The sequence below is a fragment of the Prenolepis imparis genome, unplaced genomic scaffold (assembly GCF_030444845.1).
Source record: "Prenolepis imparis isolate NDT839.2.m4 unplaced genomic scaffold, iyPreImpa1.0 SCAF_9, whole genome shotgun sequence".
Taxonomy (NCBI): domain Eukaryota; kingdom Metazoa; phylum Arthropoda; class Insecta; order Hymenoptera; family Formicidae; genus Prenolepis; species Prenolepis imparis.
The window spans coordinates 4,368,906-4,396,543 of NW_028141167.1; the positions used below are offsets into that span (position 1 = coordinate 4,368,906).

At 35.9% G+C, this 27,638-nt stretch overlaps 4 protein-coding genes across 10 annotated transcripts in view; 2 read left to right on the top strand and 2 right to left on the bottom strand.

Annotated features, from left to right (window-relative positions):
* The window catches only part of Trim9 (E3 ubiquitin-protein ligase Trim9), a 92,169-nt gene extending 82,509 nt beyond the window's left edge, over positions 1-9,660 (bottom strand). For all 3 annotated transcript variants that reach the window (XM_083045443.1, XM_083045444.1, XM_083045445.1), the window contains exons 1-2: positions 8,093-9,660; positions 3,842-4,117 (exon numbers count right to left, since the gene is read on the bottom strand). In XM_083045443.1, the coding sequence (XP_082901569.1) occupies positions 3,842-4,117; positions 8,093-8,584 (768 nt within the window). In that variant the 5' untranslated portion in view covers positions 8,585-9,660. The remainder of the gene's footprint in view (positions 1-3,841; positions 4,118-8,092) is intronic.
* An 8,314-nt stretch (positions 9,661-17,974) lies between these two features.
* L2hgdh (L-2-hydroxyglutarate dehydrogenase) lies at positions 17,975-23,474 on the top strand. 4 transcript variants are annotated; one of them, XR_014425973.1, is made up of 9 exons: positions 17,975-18,193; positions 19,047-19,168; positions 19,813-20,008; positions 20,332-20,544; positions 20,760-20,951; positions 21,036-21,307; positions 21,383-21,562; positions 21,657-21,942; positions 23,326-23,474. XR_014425973.1 is itself a non-coding variant. In XM_083045190.1 (8 exons), the coding sequence occupies exons 2-8, from the start codon at positions 19,083-19,085 to the stop codon at positions 21,850-21,852; spliced, it is 1,335 nt and encodes a 444-aa protein (XP_082901316.1). In that variant the 5' UTR covers positions 17,975-18,193; positions 19,047-19,082; the 3' UTR covers positions 21,853-21,992. The 4 variants fall into 4 exon arrangements, 1 of the variants encoding a protein (XP_082901316.1); XR_014425974.1 differs by lacking the exon at positions 17,975-18,193 and adding an exon at positions 18,254-18,336; XR_014425975.1 differs by lacking the exon at positions 17,975-18,193 and adding an exon at positions 18,362-18,473.
* On the bottom strand, positions 22,240-23,661 carry LOC145940274 (post-GPI attachment to proteins factor 2). Its single transcript, XM_083045193.1, has 4 exons — positions 23,470-23,661; positions 22,925-23,171; positions 22,623-22,835; positions 22,240-22,546 (listed from the first exon to the last, which is right to left on the bottom strand). Exons 1-4 carry the CDS (start codon positions 23,659-23,661, stop codon positions 22,419-22,421), a joined length of 780 nt encoding a protein of 259 aa, XP_082901319.1. The 3' UTR covers positions 22,240-22,418.
* Positions 23,662-24,566: 905 nt separating this feature from the next.
* The window catches only part of LOC145940273 (uncharacterized), a 33,653-nt gene continuing 30,581 nt past the window's right edge, over positions 24,567-27,638 (top strand). Inside the window, exons 1-2 of one of the 2 annotated variants that reach the window (XM_083045192.1) lie at positions 24,581-24,597; positions 24,732-24,924. In XM_083045192.1, coding sequence (XP_082901318.1) covers positions 24,923-24,924 — 2 coding nt within the window. In that variant the 5' untranslated portion in view covers positions 24,581-24,597; positions 24,732-24,922. Of the gene's footprint in view, positions 24,925-27,638 lie in introns of both variants that reach the window. The other variant, XM_083045191.1, reaches the window with a different exon arrangement.

Below are 27,638 nucleotides of genomic sequence, written 5' to 3' on the forward strand. Positions count from 1 at the left end.
GAATCTTGTAATACATTGCCGAAGACTTAGACCATTCGGTATACGAAGATATGCATATTTATGCATATATTTACGCAAGTTCATGCAAGATTCATGAAATGTGCAAATGTGATATTTGACTGCGAGCACGTGCACGCTCGAGTTTCTTTCTCATTGTCGAAATTCTCCAAATTTTCAGCAATTTTGTTAAAAAAAAAAAAAGGGAACATCCGTTTCGTAAATGATAAATTATCGCAACAACGAAACTATATTACTTAATCGATATAATAATATTAATATTAATCAATATAATAATATCGATAAAGGCTTTTAAGACATGCGTAAAAAGATTCAAATTTATTTTTATTTTTATCTGAAATAATAAAGAGATGTAATCTTTCACACACATTAACAGAAAAATTAAATTCTTTAAGAAGATGTGTATCGACTAAGTAATATAGTTTCGTTATTGAACTAATTTATTTTTTACAAAATTACGGATGTTTTTATTAATATTAATGTTTATGTATTCATAAAAGTATTAATAAAAGCGAAAATTTTCGCACGATTCTCAAGAAATTCAATAAAGACGCCGTCTTCCCGGAACTTATCTAGAAAATTAAGGGAAAAAGGACGACGCTCAGACGAGTCACGCGTCAGACGTTTATTAAAATGTGGCCTTTTATATCGATTAAGCGGATATACAACCAATTGAGGTCGGGAACGCGGCCGCGATCGCGCGAGTCCGGCTGATCGATTATTATTATTGCGGTCCTTCCCGCTCAGCCATCACTCAGCCGCGTTAGGTCTTTCGTTTAAAATCAATCGAGACCATCGCCGTAGTTATTAGCGTGTCGATTAAAAGCGCCAAGAGATGTGATTTTATCGTCACGACACGATATAGAGGCGATAAACACCACGGCAATTTTCTAACATCGCGAAATCGGAACGATCGCTATCCGACTGATAACTGTAAGTTTTATTTTTACGCATGAATTGCGTCCCGAGGAAACATATCATTCCGCGATAAAACGTGTTTCAATCTGTTATTACGTAATCGCTGCATCATACGGATTAAAGTCTTATACCCGAGAAGCTTGAATTACATTCCAGAGTGACGAGATCGCGGACGCTGGAAAATAACTCATTTAACGTGGGCATAAAAAAAAAATATTGGTTTCATACACGTATGAAGTTAAAGGCTATTATTCGCCATTACTTGCATCTCAAATAAGTGCCACTACTTATGCACAACGGATCGTATTATCGCGATTACAGACACGAATACCGATTCGCGCATGTACGCCGGCATTCCCTTGATTAGCCGACGAGCAGGCAGACTAATTACCGAAATATCGGGTGCAACGCGTGCGAGTATTGCCTCGTGCGTCAACATTAATGTGTAATAATGGCCAGGGCATCGCGCCCATCTCCGATATATATAGGTGGAGCGTAGAAGGAGGAGGAAACGGGGTCGAAGGGCGAAAGAGAGAGAGAGAGAGAGAGAGAGAGAGAGAGATGAGGAGAGAAGACAAAGTGACGGATGATTACGTGTCAAAACGCGAGGGTAACGTTTCGCATCGGGGTGCACGTTATCGCAACTGACATGTGATTCGCGACCCGCAGCCGGAACTCTACGATCTCGGCGCAATCTGGGACCAATCTTCGCGTGGCCCCGCTGATAAACGAGCCTGTTGCAAATTACTTTATCACGAACTGCACTTTCAGCGCGTTTCTCCGACCTGGTCTCGAATGACGAGATATATTATTCAGAAAACGCGCCAAATTCGGCCAAATTGTATAATTACACAGAAACAACACTTAAAGACATGATTTTTAAAAGCGCGATCTGATTATTAATGATTATAATTATTGCAATTTTGTATCAGCGCCTTTTTATCGAAGCAATCAATAATATCGTCTTGTCGCTTGAGGATGAAAGAAAGCAAATATCACAAGTTCAACATCGGTGAGTTATGGCACAATCGCTTTCTTTCGTGTTTATCCGATAAACAAAGAACGAATGTAAACCCCGATTTGAACGATTCGAAAGGTTTTTCGCCGAACCCATCCATAATCGAAATATCGCTAGAGGCGATCGGCATATAGGTTACCGCCGGATATCAACGATTAGAGGATTCCACAGTATATACACGGAAATTTTCTCTTCGCAGTGATCGGGGTCAACTATCGGCCGCGCCGTCTCGAGATATAATGGGTGGCGAGTGCAAACAAAAGCGAGAGCTAGCCCGCCTGTCCGGCGGCAATCAATTACGAAATTGCTGGAGTCAGGCGGTTTTGACTGGACCAGTGCGGGGAGGGATTTAATCAGATAGGAGCAATTTATCAGATTAATCGTGGAGAGAGGAAACGATTCCATCGCGGCGCCGGATGATGGAACCGGCGCGGCGCGGCTCCATATATCAGGAAGTGACCAGGTGTCGGCCAGGTCCGAGCCGTCGAAAACGGAAGGCAACGTATGTGTCACGAGCGCGAAACAAAACAGGGGACGCACCCACGCGGGGGACACGCGATATCAAGGCCAGTTGTCGATCGGGATTGAACGCGAGTATATTGAGTCGTTACGCGGGTTCGCATCTGCATTCTCCGGATGGGAAGGAGGGATACGCCAGACGTACGATTAGCGGGACGGTATCGTCGCCCTTTCGTTCGCCATCGTCATCCGCGCGTAATTTCCGCGGGGCCCCGCCGTTATCTCGCCAAGATGATAGAACGGAGAAACGCAATAACGCGCGACAGTAGTTGCTTTGAAGTACGAAGAGAAGTGCGATAGCATTGTGTTAATACGATATCGGAAAGTTGCGGCCAAGTGATGAAACATCCTCTGAATAAAATGCATTCTCTCGCTATCGATATATCGCGCGAACGCAATAACGGGTTAGAGTAGAAGTAGAAAATATATATCATTTAGTATGCAAATTTATATTATATGCATGAGAATGCGTGAAATTTCGCGACTATCTACATAGAACGACGCATAAATTATTATATCTAATCGCGCAGTTACTAATTAATATGTAATTGCGAATAATTGCGTGCCATATTTTACAATGCGTATTTAATTACTAAAATTTCAACGACAGATGCGCAAATACGCCTGGTATATGATCGATTAGCATAATAGCAATGTAATTTCTAATTGTCGATCGTCGCACAGATATACGAGAACGATATCGAGAAACGAGAGATCGAAACGTGGATCATACATACAAAACGCGATCGTCAGAAGAACAAAACGCGGGAAACTCATCGGCGCAAAACTACGGTGTTATATACCAAGTGCATCGAAGTGCGAATATAGAGTGCATATGCGGAGAGCGAGTGGATTGAAACTCAATTATTGGTCGTGTTAACGGGCTTGGCACCGCATCATCTATTATTTTCGGATTTTGTCCACGCGGGGCTACGCACATAAATTACGTGCGTTCGAGTTCATCATCAAATATACATATATTATCGCGCCGCGTATTTTGTCGGCAAACATAATTCTTCCGAGGTAAAATCTATAGTAATCCGTCCAACGCGATGTCCGCGTTAATCGTTTGAGATTTCGATTCGATATTGTGTATTTATAGATCGCTGATACTACTAATCATTTATATATTATCACGTTTCTTTAGGGGGATGGGGAGGGGGGGGGGGACCAATTAATTTTTGTTCTCTTTCTTATATTCTTCTATTTTAAGAAGAATTTTTCTTTGTCAATTAGATCGCGATTATCTCGCTAGGACTAAATTTATCTCTCTTTCCCATATTTATCGCTATTTATGGTAGCAATTTCATATGGTGCACTCGTGAAGATTTTCAAGATTGTTATTTGAAAGGATGAGAGTGCACTCACCTTTTGCGCTTTGCAGGCAGCGGCCAACGGCAGGACGTCGTGAGGATGTGCAGCGTGGCGATCACGAAGACACAGGGCGCATATCGCGATTTTGCAAAGGGCGCAATAGAGAGTCACCGGTTCGCCGTTGTGATCGTTGCAGACAGGCGTGCTCTCGGGCCGGGACCCCTTGCCCCCGTTCGATTGCCAGCTGCCTCTCGGTGGTCCCAGATTGTGGGCCGCCAGTGGGCCCCTCTTCGGATGGCAGGATTCTCTGCAAGCGTCGCAGTATAAAACCTGAAAGAAGAATAACCGATCTTCGTATTTATGTGAGAAATATTAGGGAGAGAAGAGAACGATATTCATTTCCCACGGATCGATACTCAATATCGAATGCTTAGGGAAAAAAAACTATAAAAAAAATAACGATAAAATAATTCAATGGTGTTTGAAATATTTCTTTTTTTTTATTAAATATTGAATTCACAATTGCATTAAGATGCGTTGTTAAAATTTTTTTTTGATCGGTATCAAACATTCGATCGAACATGTGTCAATAATTATTAATTTCAAGAGTATTATTCTCTTCCTGAGAATAATTTCCCCAAAGACCGAAAAATATATTGGTCATTCTGATATCGTAGCATAGTAGAGATTTCCAACATATAGATTCCGCGAAATATATCTATTATTAATAAACAATCGATATATGTCTACCTTTTCGTTAGTTAAATCAATTAGCCGTCGTCGCGACATTCACACTCGCGTCGTTTATCATTAATCAATCGCGTGCATTGATAATCGTTAATTGCAATCACAGAAAATGATCTCGTAATATTTCTCGCGATCGTATTTCGAACGACCAACAACCAGATATGTAAGAAGAGAACGTCGCAAAGTTGATTTTAAATGTGCGCGGACTGATAATCGTTAATTGTAATTTATGAAAAATGATCGCGATTATTTTGATATAAAGACGGAGCGGCTCGCGATACTGCCTGTTCGAGTCTCACCGCGTGAATGACAAGAACGGAGACTCGACTAACTCTACTGTTATAAATAACAGTACGTGCTATATACGTCACAATGTACGAGCGCCAAATTTTGCGGCACGTTGTTGTTTACATGCCGCGGCCTTGTCATTCACGCGGTGAGACTCGTACAAACAGTAGCGCGAACCGTTCCGCGGTTTCAAAAATACATATCTTTGAAACGCGTCATTTTTCATAATTACTATAATTAACGATTTTCTGTGTTTAATTAAATCTTTGTGCTGTATTTTTTTATTCTCCTATTGTTTTGCGCATCGCAATATATTGTAATAAAATGTGTATAATAGTGTAATATAAAAAAAAGAGACCCGGGCTACAATAACAACAATTAGGGAGATAAGCAATTTATTATTTATTGTTTGTAAAATTAACTGTTCGTTTATTTTCACGCTAATTGATTTATTTTGAATATATATATAAATAACATTGATCACTCATATATTTTTCAAAATAAAATTTTAAGCTATTTTTTAAATATTTTATTACTTTTATATTATAAAATTACATAATTATATAAGATAAAAAAGATTTTCTTTAGATTTTATTTTAAGAAATATTTGAAGTATTTATAAAATATAATAATTATGCAAAAATATAAATATAAATAAATTTTACTTTAAGAAATTGATTTTCATATAAAGTAGTTTTGATTATCAAAGACAGCATTCACGAAATTCAAATTTAATAAAAATAATAACTGAGAAATAAAAATAATAACATAGGACAATATTGTTCAGTATCAATAATATTCTTCGCTCGATATTTCCTTTCCGGAAATATAATTTCGGTTATCAATAACCTAGGCATTGTTGTCGGCGACGAGTGAAACTTCACCACATCGATTCTCACTTTCTCTCTCTCTTTTTTTCCGCGGAACGAGAAACGACCGGCGCGGCGAGAATGTAAAATCACAGAAAAAATATCCGCCACTTGTCGCAACGCGGAGAGGGTTGAAAATGAAATTTAACACTTTGGAGAAAAGCGAGCAAGTGGGAAACGAGAGCTGTGCGCGATTGGCGTGCATGTTGATCGCGCAACGAAATATTTCATGCGACGCGACATTCCGATACGCGGTAACTCGATCTTTTCAAACGGAGCACCGAACAATATAAAATTGCTCTTTTCGTGAGGGCTATGTAGCGACAATTTTTGCGAATATATTGTGCAAATATTTTGCGTGAGCCGGGGAATTGACAATCGTCCGAGAAATATTGTCTCTTATTTTCGCACATAACAAGAGCTATTAATTTTAAAAAATAGTGTAATAAAAAATACATTTTTGTAAGTCTATGAAAGAGAAATTAAAAATAAATTTTTTTTTAGAAATTAAATTATAAAAGTTATATACACATACATATATATTAATATCAAAATACGGTCGAATATTAAATAAAATAACATATTCTATTTTACTGCGTTTTGCGAGAAAAAAATATCTAAAATCATTCAAATCATTCAAATTTGCCTGAAAGTGAGATAGAAATATCTCCTTTTATAAACAATATTGACATTTCGACACATTTGTGTTCGATATAAAATTGACAGACATATGTTTAATTGTAGGATTTAAATAAAAAAAATATTTGTACAGGTGCGGCGATATCACGATTAATATGATTTTTTGTTCTTGATTTTGCCATCAATGAAATCTTCGTCTTTCTAGTATAACGATGCCTATAACACTCGATATTATACCGATAACGATATAGACGTGGCTCTTGTAGATGAGAGCGGCTCTAGTGCGCTTATACCGCGAAGAGAAAAGTTATGAAGTGGACTTCAGGGAAGAACGAAGGGGAGTTAACGAGCATCCTCTGGATGAGGAAAGCACACAAGAGAAATAAACACGGCTGATGCCGCGATCGTTAAGAATGGTAGGTCCTGGGAACTTTTTCTGATCTTACCGGCGTGGTAGAAGTTTTCATAGCGAAGCAAGCGAGAAAGCATCAGGACAGAAATATCGTAGAGGGGAAACGACGAAAGAGACGAATTAGACATCAAACATCCAACGGAAACAGTTTTATATTCTGCTAAAATGCTACGTTCTTCCACCGAATGGCATCATGATACAAAGGTATTAATCAAGATAATTGCTCTGTGTATATTTGATCTATTTATAAAATTACACGTTGTTCAAAAATTTTTCACAATTAAAAATATAACTTTCTTTTTACAGAACGTGTTGCGATCTGACAATTTCATATTTTTAAGCAAATTCACGGCGAAGAATTTTTTCCTTCTTTTCTCGACTCTCTAACAAGGGGATGGATCCCTGCAGAACTGTATACAAACCGGAAAATGAGAATAACAAAAAGCGGTTATATGGATGTCACTATGTGGTCTTTTGTTTGATCCGAGATTACAGATACATATTTCTAAAAATAGAATTACAAATAGAGAAAACTCTCGTGGAAACACGAAGTCCACAGATACTCAAACAAAGAAAGAACTGACGAATAAAAATTATTATGTTTTATTATAAGCAGATTTATATCACATTATACTCTTATATATTTCATATATAAAATACACAGAAACCGTCAGTCATTATTATATTCTGTTTTAATTTAGCCATTATAAAATTTCTGTGTTAAACTTTCTTTTGAAAATATATAAAAAAATTTATTATAAAAAAAATAGAAATATTAAGTAAGTCTTTGATTGTGGCATACATAATTTTTTTCAATAATTTTCAAATTATGAAATACTATCTAAATTTATTTCCAATCAATATAAAATAATAACACTACATCGGAAAAGCGCCTCTCATCAATTAATATAACGAGCAGCTTCTACTAGAATATGTGTATTTGAAATTTTCCTCGCTATTACTGTACAGAATTCTCAATCCTGGCTAAACATATATACGTGAATAGTATTCGCAACTGAAGTTAAAGCAAAGCTAGCTCAACATTGCCAACAATCCCAATTATTTCTTCCAAACTCGAGGATGACTGTTAAATAGGAAATACTCAATCTCTCACGCGCCACCATCTATATCCCTGCATTCTCATTATAACTCTTATTCAACCCCATTTATTCATCAAACTTCTAATCTCGCGCTAATCTCTGGCGCGAGATTCCAATTCGCGGACGACAAAGCGCGCTACATCCGTATACTATTCCGCAAATCCCCGGTGTGCATCAAACATCATATACCCCGGATTATATTACCCTCGGCGATATCATACGCCCTTATAATTAATATAATCGAGCTAACCTCGCACTGCTCGCACGCGACGGTCGCGTCGCGCGGTTCCCCCTCGCACATCTGGCACTGCAGCCGCGAGTTTCGCGATTCCTGATACTTTTCGACGATGTGCTGCATCGCCCAGTACTTGGGCAGATTGTGGGCGCCGCCCTCGTCGAAGTAGACGGTCTTCTGGCAGACGGGGCACGAGAGACAGAGGGTGCCGCCGGACGGCGGGAAACCGCCGCCGTTGCCCGGGGTGCCGACGTAGCTGCCTGGTCGCGAGCTCGTGGATGTGCTGCTGCAGACGACGCCGGAATCGGTCTCGGACAGGATCGACAGCTTGTCGGCTTCCTGGTCCGAGCCGGGCGCGTTTGATGAATCGGCGGTGGATTCCGGCGGCGAGTCCGGAGGCGCCTGCAGATTCACCGCGCAGGCTAAGCACAACGCGTGCCAGCAGGGTAACAACACCGGCTCCACGAACAGCTCCTTGCAGCTGGGGCACCGCAGCTCGTCCTCCATCGCGGACGAACCAGTGGCTCGCCGTCTGGCGATCGTCCTGGAGTCCGTGGAGAATTCCTCGTGGATCCTCTCGAGCCGCGGCAGCTCGGCAGATCGCCTTGAACGGGTCTGCAGGATTCCTCTCCTTCAGGAATGGCAGACGACGACGACGACGATGGTCTCGGTCTTGGTCCCCTTCACCTCGCCCGACCACCGCCGCGAAATCGGATCGCGATCGAACGCGCGTCGCCGTGAAACTGCGGTACGAATGCAAATGCGAAGAGTGAACGGAGAGAGGTATTTGAATTCTCCTTGGGTATACGCGCTTTCTCGCGGATCCCGCTGCGATTATTCCGACGTGCCGTGAAGAAATTCGCTCGACGGTTTCTCCGTAGGATGATCTATCGGAAAAGCGCCTCTCATCAAAATCCGATTACGAGATTCAGAGCTGAGGAGAGAGATTTTCGCACTTTCGTAGTCTAACACAATAATAGAGCCGACAGGATCTTCTTCAACACATTTCTATTTAACATAAATCAAGAGAGACTTCTGTCTTCGGTCGATGTGAAACGAATGAGATGATGAAAAAGAAGGAACTCGATCTTTCAACGATCGAATGGCTAAATCGACCTTGCAACGAACACTTCCTGGTCTTACCACTACGATGCCGATCCCATCGAATTCCACACTCGGATCACGCGCGACGATTCCGCGATATCGATCGCGCCGAAAAAAGATCCCTCGATTCGCTCACCGACACACTCGTTCATGATCCATCGCTGGTGTCCAGAAAACGCGCGACACACCCTTTAATTTTAATAGAACGAGCGAAACACGTAAACTCTTTCGCCGGTTTTAGCGGGAACGTGTCACCTGTCGATCGCGCGCATCGCGTGTTTCTCGCATTTTCGGAGAATCGTCGGTCCTCTCGCGTTTCCTCGAGCTTAAAGAACGTTGGCTTTCAGTCTGATCGACGGAAGTCGACGGACTTGGATAATCGGCGCACGTATACTTTGCACACGCGTTTGCCGCCCTCGACTCGAGCTCGTGAGCGCCGAGGACCACGCTTGGTGGAGAACAGCACGCAACCTGGAAGCCGTCACCGGGTTGACTGACTCCCGGCACCGAGTCAAAGAACCGTCGCGCATCGCGGCCACGCACGCTCAGGAGCGTGACCGTAAGGGGGGAACGAGAGACCTACAGAGGCAGGGGTTCCCAAACTTGCCTCGACCTCGCCTCATCTTTCTCTCATATCCAATTGTCAAAAGACAGACTATCATGATTATCCGCACGTTTTCATCAATTAAAATTAAAGAGACACGAGGTGGGAAGAAAAGAATCTAAATGTCAAAACAATTTTTTGTTTAAACAATGTATTTTTTATTTGCAAAGATGCAGAAAATATGTTCTCTATTTTGCATCTCACATATCTAGTTTTAAGTAATATATCTGTGACTGTTAAATGTTTTGGCTTTGATAATTTTTCTTAACAAAAAATTATATTTAGACAAATTTTCTGACGTAATATAAATAATGTAATTATCTAATATCAAAGTATATTTGCTTATCTATATATTAATTTTATCTTTCCCAATCTCGAAATTCTCTTTCTTTTTAACGTAAGACTGATTTTCAGCATAGCTATATTATTGCGAAATTATTCACGCTGCATGAAACCGGTTTCACGCTCTGAACGCATATCTCAGGGACGCGCCTACATATGAGGCATATCGTTGTATCGAGACCATTCGAGAATCGAGTACACACAGACTTTATCTAAAGCACAGATTTATAAGTGTCTGAACAAACATAGCTAGTTACAGTAACAATGAACAGCGGTAATTATATTTTTCATTAATTTTTTTGACATTGACGTTTATATTCTTAAAGAAAGCAATTCTATTTCTTATTAATCATTCAATATATTTCGATGTCTAATTACAGAAAATTTTAATTGGATAGTCATTACGGTGGAAAAATCATTTGCTTCTTTCTAAATTAACAAGAGAAACGGTAGCTCGAATGAAAATTAGAGCCGTTCTCCCGCTCCGACGTTGGTTGCCGTCGAAATCGTCTTAAGCGAGAACGAAGGACATTGCGGAGGATATCTGCAATAACTTGTTACAAAGCCGCGAGTAACTTGGCGACAATATCTCGTCTCGGCGACGTCTCTCAACAGGAATATCTCGCTGGTGTAAGATAATAAAACAGAAAGACAGCGAGTGTCTCTCGCGGCGAGATGAGGGGGGCCTCGGCCGATTCTTCGGGGAGAGAAGCGGGACAATGGACAGAGGGTTGGAAAGGGCAGGGACCCTGACGGCGATATAATACCATAATATACACCAGGTGCTCGGCGCGTTTCGCATATATCGGCGCAGCCGGCCGCGTGATTGGCCGCGTATTATACAACTCTTGGGCCGAAAAACTTTTTCCTCCGTCCTTAATCAAACTGTCGGGATTCGCGGGGTGAACGACCGCGAAGAAGGCGCGCGCGAACGGAACTTCCATGAAATTCTACTAAGCGCATATCCCTCGTTCACTCATCCATCGCCCCCTCGTCCACCCGCGGAATGGGATAACAAAACTTGCCGCGCTAATATCGCGAAACCGCTCCACGGATCACCGCGGCATCGAAATTGTTTACCGGGCACCGCGCCAGGGCTATTAAGCGATCGTTTATTTATATCTTTGCTCGGGCGCGCGTGGGCGTTCTCTGCCTTCAAAATATAATACTCTTGATACTACGAGAGCCTACAGATTATTGATAACGGGATTAAGGGCGTTGCTTAGAAAGCGCACGGAGGTGCATTTGGAGCAATGAAATATTAACACGTATACGATATAAATAATAGCCAGCTTTATAGACAGATCCGTTTTATCCTCGTTTCGTGCACATTAGATCTATTCTAGATTCAATTTCGGATAAAATCAATTTTCCATCTCAATAAAATTACGTATTCAGAGTAGCCAGTGATAATTTTTTTAATTATAAAGTATATTACTATTGTTTTAAAATGTTTAGCACGGTAGAGAAGTATGTTATATGAGACACAAAATGTTATGGATGCTAGACTTTAGATACGAACACTGCGAGTGGATGAAAATTTTTTGTCGCCTATTTCTTTCGCAGTTAAGCATAATGCGAGTCCTACATTATCTCCCAGGGATATTACCTCGTTTCCTTTGCTATAATATGATGAATTGGATTACGTCTGCCGTGTAACTGACAATTACTCTTCAACTATTCGACCGTCCGACTTTGTACGCGTTCGCATACATCCTGTGCAACTGAGGAACTGAGAAATGTGGACACGGTCATTTATCATCGCGAGAAACCTCGGCGAAACAATATCTAGCGTGTCATCGTTGTCGTACCGTTTCTTTCGAACTTAGCTGTATGTACCGAGAACTTGCACGAGGTCAAACCGAGCTCCAAGTGCCATTATAAAGACATCACCGATATAACAACAAATAAAAAATATTTCTTATAATCGCGTATCCCTTTCTAAACAAGGCATGTTACTAACATTCTTGTCGCTTTTCCGCGATGCTGATTGGCTGTCTCGATTCGCATTGTGCGTTCTATTCATAGTATCGAGCAGCTGTTATCGCGAGGATTAGCAGTTTGATAGTTTGTCCAAAAAATAAAATTAAATAAAATAATATTATGTTTTAAATTAAATAATATGTTATAATATTTTAAACTCGATTAATAATTTTGACAGTTATCAGCTGATTTCTGTCAAAAAATATTAATCGTGGATAAAGTATTATAAAATATACATTACTTACAAAATATTATTATTTTAATAATTATAATATTTATAATAATATGTTATAAATAATATAAATGTTATAATATATACTTTGTCCGCCATTAATATTTTTTGACAGAAATCAGCTGACAACTGCCAAAAATATTAATCGAATTTAAAGTATTAAAACACTATTTAAAACATATTATTATTTTATTTTATTTTATTTTATTTTGGGCAAACTGACAAACTGCTAACCCTCGCGATAACAGCCTTTCGATGCTATGAATATAACGTACAACGCAAATGCGCGAGGCAGCTAATCAACATCGCGAAAAAGAGGCAACAATACTTGCGAGAATCGATTTTACATGCCTTTTTAGAAAGGGATTAGAACAACACAAGCGCGCGCCATTCCTCGATTTTATATTAAAAAGAATGATACAGAAATCAGCTGATAACTGTCAAAAAATATTAATCCAGTTTAAAATACTATAACATTTTATTTAAAACATTATTATATGTTTTATAACATAATATTAGTTTAAAATTTAATTAACAAATTAACGCTTTAATCAGTTGATGTATGTAAAAAATATTAATAAAGCGTCAATTTAATAATTAAATTTTAAAATAATAATAGATTATAAAATTTGAAATAGTAATATGTTGTAAATAATATATATTATAATACCTTATCTGCGATTAATATTAATATTTTTTGACAGAAATCAGCTGATAACTGTCAAAAATATTAATCGAGTTTAAGGAATTATAACATATTATCTAAAATATATTATTTTAATTTTTATAACATAATTTTATTTTAAAATTTAATTAACAAATTAACACCTTATTAATATTTTTTGACAGAAATCAGCTGATTAAAGAGTTAACTTGCTAATTAGTTTTTAAATAACAATATGTTATAAAAATTAAAATAATATTTTAAATATGATATAATTCCTTAAACTCGATCAATATTTTTGACAGTTATCAGCTGATTTCTGTCAAAAAATATTAATCGCAGATAAAGCATTATAACATATTATTTACAACATATTACTATTTTACATTTTATAACATATTATTATTTTAAAATTTAATTAGCAAATTAACGCTTCATTAATATTTTTTGACAGAAATCAGCTGATTAAAACGTTAATTTATTAATTAAATTTTAAAATAATAGTATGTAATAAAAATTATAAAATAATATGTTTTAAATAAAATGTTATAGTACTTTAAACTCGATTAATATTTTTTGACAGTTATCAGCTGATTACTGTCAAAAAATATTATTTGAGTTTAAAGTATTATAACATATTATTTATAACATTATTTTAATTTTTGTAACATATTTTTATTTTAAAATATAATTAGCAAATTAACGCTATCGGTTGATTTCTGTCGAAAAATATTAATCAGATTTAAACAAACTTTATGTAAAAATATTCTTTTTTTTTATAAAATCGAGGAATGAAGCACGCGCTTGTGTTGTTCCAGTATAGTAAAAATCTTGTTTAAAAATTTATATAATTTTAATTTTAAAATAATATTTTAGAAAAGAAGCAGCGTATATAATTATACAAATTTATATAAAATATATTTATGTATATGCTTTTTTTGTTGAAACAATTTTAAAAAGTACTCCACAAAATTATTCCGATGAAAGATATAAAATTTGATCGACGTAAAGTGCAAAATGTGAATATTATTGATAAAGAAAGAAAATATATTATTGATAAAATATAGTGTAACAGCTAATATAATAGCACGCTATGGCATGTTAATTGACTTTTACGATTCTATGTAAATGGACCTGTTTGTCAAGAAGCAAAACCGACACGGTCACCTGGAAAAAAAGACGTTTCGAAACTCTGTCGCGGTGACCTCGATAACTCCGCGAGTGCGAGTTATGTTTTACTGTCCGTATTCTCGTCTCTATTTAAAGACTGTATTTAACGATAAATGCGTATCACATTTCGTGTTATCTATCTAAATCCTATTCCTGAGATTCTGAGGGTTTTATTGACATAATATGAAGTAATCGCATTTAACACCAAACGTAAATGGAGAATACATGTTTACGGCTTCTACTCTCGTTTTTATTTAACGATAAACTTTACGGTAAACGCGCAGCCATTCGATTACTGTAATATCTCGTATGCGACATTAATTCGCGATTACAGAGACGACAAATCCGACGTTAAGTACGAATAGGCTACGTTAAGTAAGGATGTTTTCACGAATGTCTTGTATTTTATTACAATGCGCGCGCAAGAGAGAGAAAGAGAGTAAATAATGAAATAAATAATTCGACTCACATTTCGACTTCTTCTCCAGTCTCAGCGTATTCTGGATTCCTCGCCGGCACACCATTCTTCCTGTAGAAAATCTCTGCGTCGGGAACTGTCCTCGTAGAATAAGAAACTTCGAAACACTCGCGTTACTTTCTTTCGGTGGCGACGCGCGGCGACGTCCGGGTTTTAACTAGTATCACATTTTCGACGCGTTTCGATAAAACGCGAGAGTCGCGAGAGCTTATCCGCGCGCGAATAAAACCGATGCTCTGTTTTCACGTCGCCGCTTTTTTTCCAAGGCCCACTTATCGGAGGGCCTTATCGAACGACGATGCGACTTCCCCCGCGACGCACTCAGGAGTCGCCGATTTTCGGGAATTGGCTCTATCTCATTATATTTTATGTTTTACTGACAATGAATCTTTCATTTTAAAGGGAGAATATGTGGCATACTAAATTTTTTTTTACTATTGTGTAATCCAATGATTAAATAAGAAGGTAAATCGCGGATAAATAAATAAATCAATAATAATGGGATTTGAAAATAATCGCGCCATTGTCGTGTTCGACAACTAATTCGACGATTTGATCAAATAAAGTTTCCTTTGCACGATGATTAATATCCTAATCCTTGTTCGCCATTCATTTTAAGAGATAACGGATCTACAATCAATAGTCTACAAATCTACAATCAATAGTCTACAAATCTACAATCTAAATCTACATATATCTATAATCTAATTTCTACAAACCGTTATCTCTTAATAAAGTAATCATTTATCGCACTCACTACTTGATGCGTAGCAGCGGAGTTTACTATGAGGCTACGATGTTCTGTAACAAACAAATAAAATTTAAATTATAGAAACGGTCAAACAGTAATTAATATTTTAGAAAATTAATATTGTATGCATTTAATTTTATATTATAATTGAATTTTATATTTGTGATGCATACAATATTAAACAAAAGTATAATTAAATAATTTTATAAACTTTGATTCAATCCTCTAATAAATAAAAATAAATACCCCAGGGTTGCTCCGCCGGCGCCTGATGTCTCTCTCAAGACCTCCTTCGCATCCTCAGTTGCAGGATCTTCAGCAGCGTTGATCTGTAACATATAAATTAAATCCAAATTAAGACAGCGTTTAAAATAATCAATAGGTAATACTGAAGGGGGGAGGAGAGCGTCCTCTTCGATTTTGCCAAAACTTTACAATATTGTGTATTTTTGTGCATAAAACACGAATCTGTAAATTAAAATTATCGCTTTCAAGTAGAAAAAAAGATTACAGTAAAAGTTCCGCCCCTCTTCCCCCTCGTAGAGGCCGGATTTTAATTTTACAGATTTGTGTTTTACGTACAAAAATATACAATATTGTAAACGTACTATATTGAATTTATCTTGACACAAAATCCGGTCAGTACTTATGCGTATATTTTTCTATCGCTTTATCGATAAATAATAAAATTAATTATTCGACTCGTACTTCGATTATTCTTCTTCTCAGCGTATTCTGGATTCCTCGCCGGCTCGATGTCTCTCCCAGACCTCCTTCTCCTCCGAAGTTGTAAAGATCTTCAGCAGTTGATCTGTAACATATATAAATTAATACCAAATTGAAACAGCGTCTAAAATAATTAATTATTTAAAACAATTATTATTATTATTATTATATATTGTATTCTGTTTTATATTTCAATCATACACAGAGAGAATTTTCTCTTAGAATTTACCCTGAAAATCATGGTAATCGTGGGATAATATGGTATGGAAAGAATTTTATGAGACTTTCTCCGATTAATATTTATCACAATAAAAATAATATCTATTACAATAAAATATAAAATATGTTTGATTAATTTTACCATGCAGTTTAGTAAGATTAATCAAACATGTTTTATTGTGATAGATATTATTATTTCTAGAGAAATTCTTATAAAATTCTTTCCATACCATATATTGTCCCACGATTACCATGATTTTCAGGATAAATTCTAAGAGAAAATTCTCTCACAAGTATAATAACAAGCACAAATATTGTACACAAGCGGTCACACAGAAAATTATTATTATATAAAATTATTATATATTTAATATTATATAATAATTGAATTTTATATTTGTGATGCGTACTATAATACTGTAAGCAAAAATATAACTTAATAATTTTATAAAATTGAATATAGATTTAATATAACGTATCTCTAATAAACAAAAATAAATACTCACCCTAGCGTTGCTCGGCCGGCGCCCGATGTCTCTCCCAGACCTCCTGTAGGAAACCTCTACGTCGGGAACCGTCCTCGTAGAGGCTTCGAAACGCACTCGCGTTACTTTCTTTCGGTCGCGACGCGCGGCGACGCCCGGGTTTTAGTTATTACATTTTCGACGCGTTTCGATAAAACGCGAGAATCGCGAGAGCTCGTTCGCGCGCGAATACCGATACTCTGTTCTCGCGTCGCCGCTTTTTTCCAAGGCCCAGGATGTTACCGGAGGGCCTCATCGAACGACGCGATCGGCGACTTCCCTCACGACGCACTCGGCAATCGCCGATATTCCCGAATTGGCCACTACGCGCATCGCGTAGTTTACGTTTCACTGAATACTCGACGATTCGCGAGAGAAAAGAAAGGAGAGCAACGTACGATGTGAAATACGATACATTAACAGCAAGATGGCGGCGCGTTGTCGTAGTCGGCTTTGACAATTTTTACCAGAGAATTACGAGTCTTGTTCGTCGCGGAATGATACTTGGACGGGATGTCGAGCAAGTACGACCGGAAAGGCGCAAAGGCCCGCCTAAGATACCCTCGAGAACGCCGAAAAAGTGGGCAAATTTTCGCGTCGAAGGCGCACGGCAATTCTCACGATCCGCCCTCAGAAACTCGCAAGCACGAACTTTCGGCGGCTCGAGCCGGTTGAGCTGTGACGTCACGCGATCTTTCGGAGGAACGAATGTTTCGAGCGAGATTCCCGGCCGACGAAATCAATTTCGCGCGTGCGATCGCGATCACGATGTTGGGATACGCGACGCGATCGGATTTATACGCTAATTAACAATGTAAAGACGTTTAATTAATTAATATTTACGTATTTTTGCGGACCGGCGAGCACACGAACGTTGATGACGATGAATTCAAAAGTGCAGAGGGCAGCATCTAGATTGTGCAGTGCGTTCTAAAATACGTTCACCCAGGGTGAAGCGCTCGGTTGACCAATCAGCAGTCAGGACAAAGAAATCCTCGATCTCTGATTGGTCATCGTGCGCCCGCCTCAACTTGGACGTCCGCCAAGTGTGAGTTAGTTGCTGTAGTCACTACGAGAGACGCCACTATCGACGTAGCCACTTTACTGTCTTCCAACCATCGACATAACCATGACATAACCAAGAGTTCATGGAGGTTTATTTTAACTTTACGTTATCTTTCGTGAGAAAATATAAAATTTAAATATAAATATCTTTAATCGTTCTTGTTCAAAATGTTCCTGAGTCAGATGTTTAGTACTTGGTTGCGTGAGAAATATCTGTTCACAATTGCACGCAACGAGGGAGCATTACAAAGAGAGTATGTATGGATATGTCGACATTAAATTTATTTAAACAGTCATATGTCATATGTGATAACTGATAACATCTCGTCAGCGCGATAACAGCTAAAATAATTTTACACTGTGCTCCGAAAGTGATTAATAGACTTCGATACCGCTTGTATGTCGTTTTCTTGTTATTTTAGGCACGATTATAATTTCTTTTTTTTCCTCTTTATATATATATGTATGTGTACATATGTATATACTGATAACGTGACGCTGTGCATTTTTTCAACGTTTTACATCTATTTCGTGGTGAGATAAAAATGATGTCTGTCGCAAGCTAATGTAATGTATCAGTGTGTGCGATCTCATCACGAATTATATAATAGTTTATTGTTGCAGTTATATATTACATAACCGATGCACGTGGTATACACACGTGATGAATGGAACAGCTGATCTATCTTTAAAAAATATTTTAGAAAACTTTCTATTAAATCGATGCTTGTTCGAGTTTGTTTTAGAATCAAAAGTTCATTGTTAAAATTAATTTTATAATGTATGTGTGTATGTAATTATCAAACACATATTACATAATTTTAATTAATTTCATATGTATCGTACACGAAAGATATGTTTCGATTTATAGAAAATAGATTTAATCTTTAACGAATTGTAATTAATAAAAAATTAATTAAAATTAATTTTTAATTATTTTATAATTTTTTATTAATTATAATAATTAATTAATTAAAAAAGGAAGAGAGAATTATCGAAATTAAATGCGCTAGTTGTCAAAATTAAGATTTATATTAACACACGATTAACGATAATATATGAAAAATTAATCGCACGCGATTGCGATGTTTTTTTTTTTTTTTTTAGGAAGCGTGTGATCTAAAAATCTGAGGTGATGACATAATGAAGACTAACCTGATAACGTTTCTGACCAAGAGAACTATACCGCAGCTGCATTATTTATGTCGTCACGGTTCTACTGCCTCAAGGTATCTTTACCTTTTTGTAGCATTTACATATCGGATATATTACCATCCCAGATAGAACGCATTGTTATCCTGCAAAGTTGAATGACAGCATTTAATAATAAACGCCGTTTGATCCAGCGCGGTATTGTTAAATTCTTATCCAAATCTCTGCGGCTAATACTTGATAATAAGCTTTAGCCGCGGATTAATAAACATCTCATGTATTGCATAAAATTATAACTTAGCTATCTAAGAGTACAGAAAATTAATATGGATGCTGTATATTTCTGATATGTAAACTTTCTGTTTTATTGCTAGAATCTTGTATGTTTATTTTATAAAATCGTATAATAGAGATTAATATCTCCATCCTCGAATTATCGATTCTACCTTTAATTTCATTAATAATCCAGCGTTTTCTGTTTTATTATTTTCACCATAAATGAATTAAAAAATTGCATTTTCTCTTATATAATTTGCATAATCTTAATCTCTGAAAAATCTGTATTGAGAAATATTGTATAATTGCGTTCGATAAACAATTCATCTCGTATTACAAATATCGCATAAAATAGTAAGATTATATAGTAAGATTAAATAGTAAAATTATCATTGTAAATGTAAAAGAAATAATTGTGCAAGTAAATCGTGAACAAAATTTTCAGCACATGCAGCGCCTACGACCTCGTGATCGTCGGCGGTGGCATCGTCGGCTGCGCTACCGCCCGCGAGATGATCATGAGACATCCGAATATGAAGATGGCTATCGTGGAAAAGGAGAACGCCCTAGCCATGCATCAAACAGGGCACAACAGCGGAGTGGTACACGCCGGCATTTATTACACTCCTGGAAGTATGAAGGTAAACTGAAATAAAGTATAATTTCCCGCATTCAGCCATTTGGAAGGTCTTGAATCTGAACTAAGATAAGAAGCAGAAATTAACAAGAGCAATAAATTAAATGTTATTTTTTTATTATATCGATATCTAATATAAGAGAAAAGCAACTTAGGATTAAAAAGTGTGAAACTTAACGAATATAAAATTACTTAGAAGCTTACTAACTTTGAAATATAAAATTGCTAAAATTAATTTTTATTTACATAATACATATGTATAATGTATATAATACGTACATGGTTAAAAATTTAAAAGACCTTTAATCCAATTGTGATTGTTAACAGGCGAAGCTCTGCGTGGAAGGATTAAAACTTAGCTATGAGTACTTTTGTAAAAACAACATACCTCACAAGAAGGTTGGCAAATTAATTGTCGCCCAGAATCCGACACAAGTCAAAAGGATAGACGACCTCTTCGATCGAGGTACAAAGAACAATGTACCGGATCTTCAAATTGTTGAGAAAGACTGCATATCTAAATACGAGCCAAAGTGCAAGGTAATGCAAGCGGAAAAGAATGTATACAAATTCTTCTTTATATATGAATTCATTAATTTCTTAAAGTTACTTTGTAATTATCATTTTATATAATTTCTTCATAATATTTTAATTTTATTTTTTAGTATTCAATATCACAAATATAGCTGTGAAATAATAACATAACATAAATAAAAAAATAGTGAAAATCGATAAAATTATATTATTTTTTTCAGGGAGAAAAGGCTCTATGGTCACCGTGGACTGGTATAGTAGATTGGGCAGTTGTGTGTAAAGCTTTCGCCGAAGACTTTCAGAAAATGGGAGGTGAGATTTTCCTCAATTTCGAAGTAGCCGGATTTGCAGAAATGACAGAATCGAAAGGAAAAAGCCAACTGGCTCCCATCTCTGTTCAATCGAAAACTCGAGTAAGATTTAATCTTTAACGATACATTTTTATTACATCGTACCATCGCATTTTACCTAACACTTTGACGATTTTTCTCTTAAAGTGCATACCAACGAAATATGTGCTGACGTGTGCTGGTTTGCATTCGGATCGTCTGGCCGTAATGACAGGCTGCGATCTAAGTCCGAGAATAGTGCCGTTTCGCGGCGAGTATCTTCTTTTAAATGATAACAAGCGGCATCTCTGCACGACCAACGTGTATCCGGTACCCGATCCCAGATTCCCATTTCTAGGCGTGCACTTTACACCTAGAGTAACGAGCGAGATTTGGCTAGGTCCTAATGCTGTTCTTGCATTCGCTAGAGAAGGTTATAGGTAACTATTACTTTTTATTATAAATATATTGTTTATTAAAATCGAATATATATATATAAATTTTTCCTCTTTTAGCTGGTTTGATATAAATATAAGAGATTGCATAGAAATGGCGAAGTTTCCTGGTTTATACAAACTATGCTTCCGATATTTTCTACCAGGCTGTATGGAAGTGATAAAATCAATTTTCTATCCACTTGTAGTGAAGGATTTACAAAAGTTTATTCCTGAAGTTACGTATAAAGATGTCAGAAGGTCCGTATTTTATGTACTGCAATATCTGTTTTGATAAAATTCTTACCGATTTCCATAATTATATTTTATTAATTATATTATATTTTATTAATAGAGGACCAGCGGGTGTGAGAGCGCAGGCGCTAGATAAAGACGGCAAGCTAGTTGACGACTTCGTTTTCGATAGAGGCACTGGTGCAATCGGTAGTAGAGTATTGCATTGTCGAAACGCACCATCACCCGCTGCGACTAGCTCTATGGCGATAGCAAAATTCATTGCCGATAAACTCGATCGCGATTTCAAATTTTGAAATATCGATGTTGATATATACATTTGTTTAATTACCCAAATTAAAAGCAAGACAGAACAGGCACTTAGAGAAAAAAAATTTCCAAAGAAGGTATATATTTTTTATATGTTGTATAATTTATTTATAAGCAAAAAAATTGTTTTCATACATATATATATATGAAACAATATATTTCATTGTATATATCGGTCTATGTACATTGTGATAAAAATATCTAATAATATATATAAAAGATTAAGCAGAATAAAAGTGAGTACAAGATTCTGTACTTATCATTTCTAGCATTATCTAAAGCATTGTAAGAAATTTATTTTTATACAAATTTTGATCTAAATACTTTTAGTTGTTAATACTTGCAATGCATTCATGCTCTCAAAGAGCTACAATCAATATATATTATCTCTGATTAAACAATTAATAACTAAATTATTTAATAAATTATTTTTTAATATGGAAGAATAATAAAGACTTTAGACAGAAGCGATATGTACAGTAATATACAATAAACTTCAAGTATATATGTACATATATATATAATACTATAATCACAATCTGTGAAAAAGATTTTAGATAATTCTGACTCTATTCCCTGATATCATAAGACGTGTTGTAGCAAAATCCAATGCTGCAGTTAAATGGTATCCCATATTTGAGATCACAACTCCATATTCGCTCAAAGCAAACATAGAATATACTGAAATTATATATAACTTTTTATATAAATTAATAAGAACATTATTTTACAATAATATATTACAATGTTGCCTTACCTAAAGGTTCACAATACTTATTATGCCTATAGAAGAAGTAACAGGCTATGAATATAGATAATACATTCAACATCATTGACCTCCATTTCCATTTTAAAGAGGTGTCGTGAAAATCTTTTGCAATATTCAAGCAATTCCTCATAATATAATATGCTAAGAACATGTGTATAAAAGATGTTATCAAAAACATTATGAAAGATAATTTATGGAATGCTGTAAGAAAAATAATATATATTAATATTATATATTGCGTACAAAATACTTGCATATTGATGCAAATTTGCATGTACACTTTTCTGTACCATAATTCTCATCGGAAGACCAAAAGCTCAATGTCACGAGAGATGTATTTTCAATGGCATACATAACAAGCGCAATATTGCTCAAGTATCGTGCCCACATGTAAACGTGTTCTTTATAGTAACGATAGTACATCATAAACACTAAGGTTCTCACTGTCGCTTGTAATGCTACGGCAGTTTTCCAGACGTCTCTTTGAGGTCTGTAATGACCAATAGCCGCCGAGACAGACGGTAAAAAATTGTATACCTAGAAATAGAAAGAAACGCACATTAGGGAAGAGAATTATTTTTGTATATTATAATTCTAAAATATAATTCTCCGTTTATGTGTTATCAGAAACATTGTTATTTAAAGATATATGTACTCAAGCTCTTAATTAACGCTATTAAATTTCTTTCAGCACTTAATGACGTTCAAATAACACATTCCACGTACCAGAAACCAATCACGAGAATGCAGTCATTTATGCAAAATCATGGAAGATATATATCTCGAGTCACACATGACAGAGTAGTAATTATTGCTTCCCGCATTAATCGCATACCTGGCAATGGGTGGAGGTAGAATGCTCGAAATTATACAGGACCGAGTAGGCGACGCAGAAGACGAACGCCAAGAAGGGCAGCGACACGGTAAGCCATGCCACTTTGGAAAACTGTACGACGACGCGGATCTTCGACATGTCCTCCTCCGTCGTTAAGGGGATATAATCCGACCCTAATCTAAGTTTACTCATGTTATATTGGACTCCTGACCGTCCGCAGTCGGTCTACGTCATAACCTGTGACACGCGATAATAAGGTTAACGGGACGATACGTAAACCCTAGCGTAGCTCCCTTCTTTCGTACTTTGGCGGACGTAAAATCGCGGTGCGGAAGCGCGATTTGCATCCCGATCGGAGGAAATCACGATCGCGCGCGATCTCGCGAGATAATAAAGATATACGAAACGACATCGCACACCGGTCCGGTGTGAGGTTAGATCGCGAATTTAGATCCGAGTTTTAACGCATTGCCGCAACGTTGTTTGCGACGAATTTCATATCGCTCCTGCGCACGAGATGGCTCCTCATCGCCAAAATTCAAAGCGAACGGTTTTACATCAAAGGCTCAATTCTGTACACGCGTATCGACACATAACGTTTCGTTCTAACCAAAGGTCTCTGAAAAAGGCAAGACTGGGATTTCCGTGCGAAATGTATGTATTATTACGTAGCATAAATATTCGGCATATATTTATTGTTTTTTAGATACGCATATATATCTTCTTATATATTTAAAATGTATAAAAAAATCATAATATAAATAAAATATTTTTACAGAGAAATATTTTTAGAAATATTTTAATTTTTTAAAAATTCATACACTTTTTAAATTTTTAATCCGAATGTTTTCCGTAAGTTATGAAAAGTGTGTATTCTAACATTATTAGATTATTTAAGAAAATTTAAAAAATGTATAAATTTTTAAAAAGTAAAAATATTTCTAAAAATATTTCTCTGTAAAAATATTTTATTTATATTATAATTATTTTATACATTTTAAATATATAAGAAGATATATGCGTATCTAAAAAAACAATAAATATATGCCGAATATTTGGCGAGAGATGGCGCCATTGTGTCGAAAGCGAAATAAATCGCGACTGTTCGCTTCGAGACTCCGAAATTGTGTGCGTTGTACATTGTTTTGTTGCGAGAAATATATAGAAATATATTTACATAACTCGGTTACACATTATTACAATCTACGTCGCGCGAGCCGGAATCGATCGTGTGCTATATTATTTGTTTGTTGCTCTTGCAGTGAAAGAACGAGAGTCCGTGTGTACGCGAAGATTCCTGAAGACGTGAGGTGAGGTTAAGTACGTTAAACGTAACAAGTGTTTTGTGTGTCCTTCGACTGGAGAAGTGGTTGAAATTAATGGGAAGCGCTCGGAATCGATTCTTCCGTCGTCCATAAGACACCTGTGAGATATCGTCGACAGGGATTCGAAAATGTGAGTAACGCAATGTTTTATCATGTCTCGTATATCATGTATGATATTGTCGCTCTAACCTCGTTTTTAGACTCGAATCTTATTATTCCAGTCTCTCTCTCATCGAGTATAAATATTCCAAATATAGAGATTTTTCTTAATCTTTTATAAAGATTTATATAGAATTATTGTTAAATATAATTAAAAATCAGTATATATATATATTAAATTATTGTATATTATATATTATATATTATATATAATATATTATATATTATATGATTAAAAAATTTAAATAAATAAATAAATTATATATATGTATATATATAAAGAAAGATTATTATTTAATAATTTTCTCATAAATCTTGTATGCGCAATGTTAAAATCTCTATATTTGCAAAAGAATGCTTTTGAATAGAGAGAAATATTAAACAATGCAAACAATTCTCATGTATCAAGATGTCTACTCCTATATCGGGAGGGTATTTCCGATCGTAACGATATTTGGTGCAATACCGAACGCTCAATACGATAAAACGTTCGTCTCATTTATAGTAACGATACACGTGTAACGTACATACATAAAGGGCATCTGATTTCGCGATAAGCGTATCAAGAGCGCCAATATCGTGTATATACCAGGTGTCCCATTTTAAAGGACCCACTCAAATATCTCATTGTCAGAAACACTGCGTTAAATCGAAAAATGTTTCCTACAAAAGTTGTAGGGTTTCGACATAACATAGTAATATTCATTTGACCTTGGGCGGCGTCTCCAAGGTTAGTGAAGGTTAACCTTAAGTGAAAGTGAGAATGAATTTTGAAGAAAATAAAAAAATGCTTCCGATAAAAGTTGTTCAAATTAATTAGTAGAAAAAGATGTTATAATAAAAAATATGGGTTTCCATTTAAAAAATTTATTCTCACCTTCACTTGAACTTGGAGACGCCGCCCAAGGTCATATGAATATTACTATGTTATGTCCCCCTCGAAACCCTACAACTTTTGTAGGAAACATTTTTTGATTTAACGCAGTGTTTCTGAGATATTTGAGTGGGTCCTTTAAAATGGGACACCCGGTATATATATATTCTGATATCTCGTCGTTTCTGCAAAATCCTTTCACAAGGAATGCATGAAGATACCGATATTTTCCTTTTCGCTCAAATGAAAACGATTTAAATTGAAAGAAAAATGTAAAGCTCGCATTTTCACACATATCACTGTTATTTTGTCATAATAGATAATAAATATGAAGGATTATTTAGAATATAATTTTTTTCGGTAATAATTGCAAGCTTCTGCTGCATTGTAAATTTGTAAAATATAATGTAATATGTAATTGATTTTTGCTGTGCGTATATCCTTGTTCTGTAATAGAAATTACACGTTCATTAATTATGTTGGAAGAGAGAAGATGTAATTATATCCTCTCTCGCATCTACAGGGAAATTCAATTATCTGCTGTTAACAGTCTAAAACCATTATTTAATATTGCAAAAGAAATAGATCGGAGACATAATTACATATAATTATATCTAAAAGTATTTTAAAAAAAATTACTTAGGATATTTGCAAAATTATTGGAAATAGATAGAAGTTTAATTTTTCCCGCTTGTTTCTAGAGTCTAGAGAATTATGTTGTGAAATGTGAGTATTACGTCTCGCGTGTTTCTGTCGTGTGTCGACTTATGTCTCACCTTACATAGGCAAATTTGCTTTTCATATCAAAACGGTACGTGTCACGTAACGTGGTATATTAATAAAATTGATATCCTTCCCCAACAGAGCTTATCTCCAAGTTAAAATATATTTATGAAAATATTCTTTTTTTATTGTGTAAAAGACGGTCGCTCATCTAACTAACAATCTTCACCGTGTTTATTACCGCAGCATATCTGTCATAGCATATGCTATGTATATGTATGTACACTACACGTTTATTTAGCACAGCATAGCGACTATCTGGGCCTAGCTGATAACAGAGAGCTTGTTATAATCCACCCTATGTGATTCTCGTAAAGTGCGAATCGTTACTCCTATATGTATATATTCGCACCACGTGCGCGAATTCGTGACTGGGGAAAAGTTTGCAGACATCGCGTGTATACATATATGGCTTAGACATATTTTGCATAATACGATTTCCATCCTCACGATTCCACATTCGACTGTATATCTATATCTGCGACATACCTTTCGCGTATAGTAATCGCGTCTTCCGCGACAGCCTATCGGCACTAATTATCTAACTTGTAATTATCAATTTGTCTTAGGCCCTGCGCACAATATAGGGAAAATATTAGGAATAAATATTAAACATTAGGAATAGGAATTATTTTAAAATAATAAAATCGAAAAAACTCTGATATAAAAATACAAATTCTGATATAAAGGACTAATAAGGGCTAATAAGCTAGTAAGAGCCCTTTATACCCGAATTTATATTTTTATATCAGAGTTTTTTCGATTTTATTATTTTAAAATAATTCCTATTTCTAATATTTAATATTTATTCCTAATATTTTCTCTATTGTGCGCAGGGTCTTACGTTAAAATTTCTTTGCTTATTTTTGCGTATTAGCTACTTCCTTTGCGTTATATTATTTTTTAAATTTGTCGCTTTTTATACTTTTTTTACACTAATTTGTATACATATTTTAATTAAAATTTTCGTATATAAAAATTATTATTTCTTTTTATTTATTTTTCTTTATTTTTTACTGAAATATTTT

What these genes read in the sequence shown, in the direction of transcription:
- L2hgdh (XM_083045190.1), top strand. Translation starts at nt 19,083, where the DNA reads ATGAAGACTAACCTGATAACGTTTCTGACCAAGAGAACTATACCGCAG. An exon ending in ACACTCCTGGAAGTATGAAG is followed by an intron (nt 20,009 to 20,331) that starts GTAAACTGAAAT and finishes GATTGTTAACAG; the next exon opens with GCGAAGCTCTGCGTGGAAGG. An exon ending in TTCGCTAGAGAAGGTTATAG is followed by an intron (nt 21,308 to 21,382) that starts GTAACTATTACT and finishes TTCCTCTTTTAG; the next exon opens with CTGGTTTGATATAAATATAA.
- LOC145940274 (XM_083045193.1), bottom strand. Translation starts at nt 23,661, where the DNA reads ATGAGTAAACTTAGATTAGGGTCGGATTATATCCCCTTAACGACGGAG. An exon ending in GTCTTCCGATGAGAATTATG is followed by an intron (nt 22,836 to 22,924) that starts GTACAGAAAAGT and finishes TTTTTCTTACAG; the next exon opens with CATTCCATAAATTATCTTTC. An exon ending in TAAGTATTGTGAACCTTTAG is followed by an intron (nt 22,547 to 22,622) that starts GTAAGGCAACAT and finishes ATATAATTTCAG; the next exon opens with TATATTCTATGTTTGCTTTG.